We start from the raw sequence: 8,064 nt of genomic DNA, 5'->3' as shown, positions 1-8,064 counted from the left end.
CTGTGGCAATGTCCTATACATGACACTTCCAGATTAAAGTTTGTACATAACCTGAGATTACGAGGGTTTTTTCTTCCCATGTCATGTAACGTTCTACTCCACAGACCTACAAATACTGTATGTAAGATTTTATGTTCCTTTCTGAAAGATCGTGAATTATGTATATGACGCCACTTTCTATCACGCCCACCACAAATGAAGTGCCTTCAATTGATATATACTTGTTACATTAATCATACATTAGCATAAGGCTTTCATTGTAATATTGTAATATTATGAATGTATAATAATATAAACTGCAGAATAGAGGTTACTATTAGAGGTTCCTATTAGAGGTTACAACTGTTCAATAAAAAAAAAAGATGTACAAATTTTTCCACAACCAACAGGGGACTAGGTCGGACAATAGCGGCGGAACATCTGGGTGAGCGACCCGACTGCCTGCCTCTACGAAATCTAGATGAGATACAAAGCTTCGAGAATGCTCCCGTTGAGGTCTACCGCAGTGTCGTATGTAAATTGCAATATATAATAACAAGAGAGTATTGTGTTATAAGTTTATGAATATAGAAAGTAATGTTTATTTTTTTTCCGGTTGGGTATTTGGTCCAATTGGGGGGGGGGGGGCAATCGGTGAAAGATGCCGTGAAGGTGTGTTTCAAGGAGGTCCTCTCTGACGCATTGGCGGATATGTACACGTGGACGGGTACCGGTAATAAACGATCACTGCACGACACGCGCCCAATAAAGGCCATATACGGTAAGCATTGCACATCTTTCATTCAGCTGAATCTAATTATTAATTCATCGATTAATATATCTATTTAAATGAATGTTACAGAGGCTATAATGCGATCAACCATGTTCGCAAAGCCAAAGAAAGCCGATTTCGTGAAAGCGATGCAGTTGGTGCTAAAAGCGGCGAAAATGCGGACACGTATTTCGTCCGGGATATTCTCTGCCAACACCCTTGCCCTCACATATGCCCTCAATACGTGGGCAGACCTGGCCGACAGCGGCGGCGACGGCGACGGCAGCGGTGGCAACGGCAGCGCGACGACGAGGACACGTGCGAGTACGAGTACTTATATGTGTACATCTTCTCAAGATCCAGAGATGTCTCTTGCAACCGCACAGTCAAGGGACAACTCCGTGGACGATATCTTCAGCGAAGATAGGCTTCATCGAAGATAGGCTTCAGCGAAGTCGCGCCAATTAAATTCCCTTTTCAATCCTTCATCTACCTTGTCTCGAATTTCCATCAAAAAACAAATGCTTACGCTGAAGTAAACGCGTTCTTATTTCAAGAGTCGGTTCACATCGCTAAGAAAATACCTAGAAATCTTTGAGAGTTCCCCGAAGGAACGCATTAAATTAAGCGAACGTACAATCAATGAATATCGAAGTATTAAACAAGTTACACACGTTACAAATCGGATCACGAAGGTCAAGATTAAAGCTCGTTCAAATCAATTTCACCGCAACTTTATCCTTTTCGCAATACCGCGCATTGCAGGACTGTTACGCGACAGCCAATAATAATGATATAAATGTTCACGTTAGTTTAGCGGAATGGGCTGTAAAACATAGTATTTCACATGTCGCGGTTAACGATTTCCTTTCCATATTAAAGAAGCCCATTCCAAATAATTTAACAATGGATGCTAGAACTCTGTTAAAAACATGTAGGACAGTCGTTACCAAAGAAATTGAGCCAGGGCATTATTACCATTTCGGTTTAAAGAATGTCATTTTAAATCTATGTCAGTTTTGTAGACATTTCTTGTTTTACAAATAATACAATTCAAATTAATGTTAATATTGACGGTCTTCCATTATCAAAGAGTTCTGGCAACAAAGTATATCCAATTCTTTGTAGTATAGCAGGATATACACATGTAGATATGATCGGTATTTACCATGGTTATGAGAAACCAAAAGACGCGAACAGTTTTCTATTCGATTTTATTGAGGAGGCAATAATCCTTACTAATAGTGAATTCTTAATTAATGAACATTTATACCATTTACAAATAAAATCTTTTATTTGTGATGCTCCCGCAAAAGCTTTTATCAAATGCAAAAAACATCATACGGGATATCATTCTTGCACAAAATGCCATATTGAAGGAGATTATATTGATAAAAGGGTATGTTTTCCAGACGTAAATAATATTAAATTGCGAACTGACGTTGAGTTTAGATCGAAAGTTGATGAAGATCATCACGCGGGTACAACTTTATTAGAAAATATTCCGGGTATTGACATGATCAATTCTTTTCCACTTGATTACATGCATTTAATTTGTTTTGGTGTAATGAAGAAATTACTCTTAAACTTATGGTGCTGTGGAAAACCTACCACAAAAATTTCACATTCGAAATTTCTTAATATATCAAATTGCTTAGTTTCTCTGGCAAAGTGCATGCCATTAGAATTTAATAGAAAGCCACGAAGTTTAAATGACCTGAAACGATGGAAAGCAACGGAATTTAGGCAGTTTCTTTTTTATACAGGCCCAGTAGTCTTATTAAATAATATAAGTAAAGATCAGTACACTAATTTTCTTTCGTTGCATGTAGCAACCATTATATTATCCAATTCGAAATATTTTACATTAATTGACTATGCATCTGAGTTGCTAAATTATTTCGTTAAAACATTTAAAATACTATATGGAGAACAGCACATCTCTCACAATGTTCACAATCTGTTACACATTGCGGAAGATGTAAGAAATCATGGGCCATTGCACGATTTCGGAGCTTTCCATTTTGAAAATTCTTTTCAAACTATTTTAACATCTATTCGAACGCGTGATAAAATATTAGAGCAAATAGTAAAACGTCATTCGGAAAAATGCCATATTTTTAATAAAAAAAAGATGCATAGCAGTAAATTTCCCATTTTTAAAAATGAACATTTTGACGGTCCCTTAATACGAAATGTTACAGCTAGTAAACAATTTAAACGCGTTGATTTCCATCATTTCAGTTTAAAAACTAGTGAGCCAAATAACTGTTGTTCTCTTGTAAATGGTGACATAATTCTTGTTCAAAAAGTAATATTATCAGGCGACGTATACAAGATAGTTGGTAGAAAATTTTTATATCTAAAAGATTTTTATGAAAGTCCCTGTAAATCATCCGAATTTGGAATTTTCTCAATAGAATCTCCTTCTTTAGGTCCTTCCGAAATTTTTAATGTTACGGATATTTTCGCGAAGTATATTAAATTAGAAATGAATGAAAAAATTATTGTTTTCCCATTGCTACATTGTCTTTCATAACTTGTTACAATGGCGTGCAATAATTTTCGGCCGCTCTCAAAGAAACGATAACTTTTTCAATATTGTACTACACGATTTGAACTTTTTGGGGAAGCTAGAGCAATTAGTTGACAACAGGATGTGAAAAAAAATTGTTCAAAAATTGCAATTGATCGGAATTGTTGACAAAATACTCAAATTTACATTTTCAACTTTTTTATGTGGGCTGTCACGTCGTTTCTCGTTTCTTAGCGAAACGATAGCGACTCCGGGTATTTACAAGCGATACCGCCGGGCCACGTTCGGTCGCGCGAAACGTGGTCCACCCGGGACAAAAATTGTACGCAGGCCCGTCGTCTCTCGGGATCTCTTACGTGAAGTTCGGGCGCCAGGCACAGAAGATGCCACGCTAAATTCGCTAATACACACGATGAGAGACAACCATACGAGCCCGCGACAATCGATATTACGCGAAGATGAGATACGAATGGTCGCAGGATTCTACGCGGGTCGAACACGAGGCATTCCCCGCGGCGGGAAGGTTTCTCACGCAATAAACACTCTCGTACGATCTGGGTTAACACTGTTTATTAGTCCGATGTTACAATAACGCAGCCGGCAGCGACCGGCAGCGTTTCGAGGTTAACCGGCGCGTAACAGGTGTTCGGCAACGACAACGCGTTGTACGCGCTCTTCGACCTTTCCTGGTCCTTTTCTGTACGCAGTGAATCCGGCAACAACGTGATTTTAACGTCGGCGCTCACGATCTACGCGTTCTACGCCCGAATTCGGATGGAATACGCGTTATTATAAGCTTCTCGTCGGCAGAACAAGTTGCGGAAATACGACGAGAGCACGTGGCGGCGTCGCACTGGGGGACGACTCGAGGTTCGATTTATAACGACAATGACGCGCGGATCCTCGAAAACATAATAGTGCCCGATGCTCGCAATTTCTCCATCGCCGCGCGTAGCGAGGTCAAGTCTACACGCGGGTCCTCGCCATCCGACCTCTAGCACGGGCACCCGAAAAATATATTCCCCGCGCGTCTATTACACACCGGATTCTCGCCCCTCGCGGATTACTTCGAATCCGTCTCGAATACCGGCAGCTACGAAATCAGATCGGTGTTTCTACGACGCGATCGCTGACACGACACACTACCGAGCCAACGCGAGAAAGATCACTTCACGAAATTAGATCTGACAGAAGCTTACCCAGGGCAACGATTGATGGTCTCACGTTCTCGTCCCTCTGTGTCCGGCAGCTCGCTTCGCAAATACCATAGTTCTTATGCAATAATTAAGGTTCGAAATTCGCAACTAGTTTTCGCTAAAGCCAACGAAGAAGTGATCTCTCGCGGTGTGACTCGGGAACGCGGAAGCGGAGCGTCCCCCTCTTGCCGCTCTCGTCCCCCCGCACGCAATTCGACCGATCGCTAATAGATTTTCGGACGGGGCCTAGCCCTGCGCGACGGTCCTTGGCGTTCTGCGATTCGATGATTCTCCGGCAGCGATGTGTGTCGATTCGCCGCTTCCTTCCGAGGTGATCGACGCGAGCCAATCCGGCAACTGATCAGGTTTCTCTTCGGATGAGGCGACGGCGAGACAGCTGAGATCCCTTGCTTGGCATCGCCTGTCCTCGTCGGCGCTTCCAGGTTGTCTATCCTGGGTCGCGTTGATCCCTAACTTCCTTGGTGTGGGAGTTTACGCCGGTGCCGATCCTTTCTTTGTTTTTCGGCGGGAGAGGTGCTTCGGGTCCCCCCTTGGGGCCCGACTACGGTCCTGCAGATACGCGTCGCGCAATTGGCGCGACGCTCCAAAAATATTAGAACTCGCCCATGGGTCTCGTTCGCACCCAGGGCGAGCGCTCGCCACGCGCCTCTCGCGTATTAGGCTGCCAGAGGGTGACCCGGTCTTCCGATAACCGGCATCGGGTGACGTTGGCAAAACTGCCACGTCATAGGGCTTATATTGAAAATTTAAAAAATACATTTTGTAGATCTGTGTGAATGAAACATATTCTGAAAATATCGTCAAAATTGGTCGATGTTGCAATGAGCTACAAACGTTTAAAGATGGTAAAAAATGCAGATTTTCACGATTTTCGGCTTCTAACTGCAATAAATCTAAGGATTGTTACATCCTTCAATGCTTGTCGTTTTTTACTCGCATCAGCCGATTTCGATGAAACTTCCACAGTGCGTATAATTGACACAGATCTACAAAATGCACTTTTTAAATTTTCAATATATGACCATGTGACGGTTACAGAACCGATCTTTTTCGACTTTCCCACGAAAATCATACTCAAGATCGTGTCTGGCAGGAAGCGTCCCTAGATAACAGAATCGTATCTCGAGTCCCTTTTGACGAAGACCGAACTCTGGCTCGGTCTAATGGAAAACGACAAAAAACGAGAGTCTGGCACTACGCGACTTTAGATAATTAATAGATCACCCCACTCATTTTAGGGGTATATAAACCCGTGCATCTCTGCACTCGGGGGCTAGTACACCGGTAGACACGCATCGCGTCACGTCGTGCTGTATCTCGAAAAGTCAATTCCTAGTTAGATCGGGCTAAAGTTCCCCTTCGAAACAACGTCAACCGTACAGATTCCGCGAGCTCGGTATACAATCTGTTAGGCCTTCCTTTACGATTGATTCGAGACCCCCGCATTGCCAGTGCGTTACAACCGTGCACTTAGTTAGATAATTATTCAATTCTATTCTCTTTTAGTCATTTCTTTCGCGACATATACACAATTGTAACACACGTCTTTAATTAGAATATATATTGTTTGTGTTCTTTGGTAAATTCGTGTAAACTCACTAAACCCATCGTTATCGTTCCTATATCCTAATCGAATAATTGAACGTTCCCACACGATACAATCTAACCGCTCGGATTGTATCAATTAGATTATACTTGTTACGAGGCCCACTAACAATTCCTACCAAAATCATCCAAACAGAGATTTATCCAACCTAGCGGCTCCCTGACAATCGTATCAGGTTCATCCGTGCCTTTATCCAACCTCCCAGCGGCTCCCCAATTACGCATTGGGTTCGTCCGCGCACTTACTAACAAATTAAAATCTTATTCCTTGCGTATAAACATCTCGCCGGCCACTCAAGCTGCTCGCGGCCCTGGCTCGTAACAACCACATAAAAAAGTTGAAAATGCTACTTTTAATATTTTATCAACAATTCCGATCACTTGCAATTTTTGAACAAATTTTTTCAAATCCCGTAGTCAACGAATTGTCCTAGCTTCCAAAAAAATTCAATTCGTACAGTACAATATAATATTAGAAAAGTTATCGTCTCGTTTAGAGCGGCCGAAAATTATTGCACGCCACTGTACATATATGTTCGGATATATTTTTCTTTATTTTTTTTTTTAATCTAGCTTCATCGTTTAACACTTTAAGCACGTATTCAGTATGTATATAATAGTTATGATAATTAGGTAATTATACATAAAAGACTACAAGAGTTTAATCTTTTCTGCATACTTACTATAATTATATTTGTCCAAGCCAATTGTAACATTGCAGTTGTGCTATACATATATTATACAGGGTGTCCCAGAACAAGTGTCGTTCCTTGAAATGGGAGGTTCCTGAGACCATTCTAAGAGACATTTTCCTTTGCACCAATGTCAACTGCGGCTTTCTTTAGGAGTTATTACCGAAAAACACGGACCAATCAGAGCGCGCCCTGGGCCGCCACGCCGTCACGATGCGATGTCACGGCGTACCGCGACACCAGGGCGCGCTCTGATTGGTCCGTGTTTTTCGTTAATAACTCCTAAACAAAGCCGCAGTTGACATTGGTGCAAAGGAAAATGTCTCTTAGAATGGTCTCAGGAACCTCCCATTTCAAGGAACGACACTTGTTCTGGGACACCCTGTATACACAACAACTAAAATACTATAAATAACTATAAATGTTTTTTATGAAGTTTTATACGTAGCAATGCAGATTTGAAATGCTTGACACGACTGATTTCAACAAACACAAAGCCGAAACTGAACTCTGGCATCAGTTTTCTTAAGAACCAACACGATATTTTGAAATAAATGACGGTATACGGACAACGGAATACATACAATGTAAGGAAAGTCTGCAATGCGGTGACTGAAAAATTTTATTTTCAGTAATTGTCGTCTTATCTATGTATTGTAATTATAGTGCCAATGAACACTCGAGATTCTTCCGAGTAAAATAAGTCCAAACACAATATAAAGGGGACTGTTTTTATTGACTTAAATACATAATTAAAATAGTTTGCTCCATAGTGTAATAGTGTAGTAAATAGTGTAATAGTGTAGTGAGTGAATAAATTATTTTTTTGTTACAAAAGAATTTTTTGTATTAAATATACTAGAAACGAGAGACTAACATTAAAAAATACATAAAATAATTTATACAGAATAAATATACTAATAAATGATAAATAACAATAATATAACATTGTAGCCATAACGATAGGAATTAACAGGATATGCTGGACAAATAAATTTATTTTGGAATTAGGAAAATAGGTACAGGAAGGTGAAGTATATAAAATAATTCAATTGCTCGAATTACAGAATATGTAAACTCTCTCTCTCTCTCTCTCTCTCTCTTATCCTTTCTCTCACAAACGTCTAGAAGGTGCTCTGTCCTCTCTCGCTCGACAAGGCGTCCAGGTATTATCGCCGTACTCTCCATGTCGAACGAGCGACCAGGAACAGATTCCCGTCCTCTCCCGTTCTCCCGGCAGGCGTCCAGGTATTATCGCCGTAC

General features: G+C 40.9%; 1 protein-coding gene across 1 annotated transcript; it reads left to right on the top strand.

The window, feature by feature from the left end:
• Positions 1-394: 394 nt before the first annotated feature.
• Positions 395-6,757, top strand: LOC143218433 (uncharacterized). Its single transcript, XM_076443585.1, has 2 exons — positions 395-760; positions 842-6,757. Exon 2 carries the CDS (start codon positions 1,905-1,907, stop codon positions 3,288-3,290), a length of 1,386 nt encoding a protein of 461 aa, XP_076299700.1. The 5' UTR covers positions 395-760; positions 842-1,904; the 3' UTR covers positions 3,291-6,757.
• Positions 6,758-8,064: the final 1,307 nt, after the last annotated feature.

Source organism: Lasioglossum baleicum, chromosome 19 (assembly GCF_051020765.1).
Source record: "Lasioglossum baleicum chromosome 19, iyLasBale1, whole genome shotgun sequence".
Classification (NCBI taxonomy): domain Eukaryota; kingdom Metazoa; phylum Arthropoda; class Insecta; order Hymenoptera; family Halictidae; genus Lasioglossum; species Lasioglossum baleicum.
Note: the sequence above shows the minus strand (reverse complement) of the source record. Positions and strands in the feature narration are given on the sequence as shown.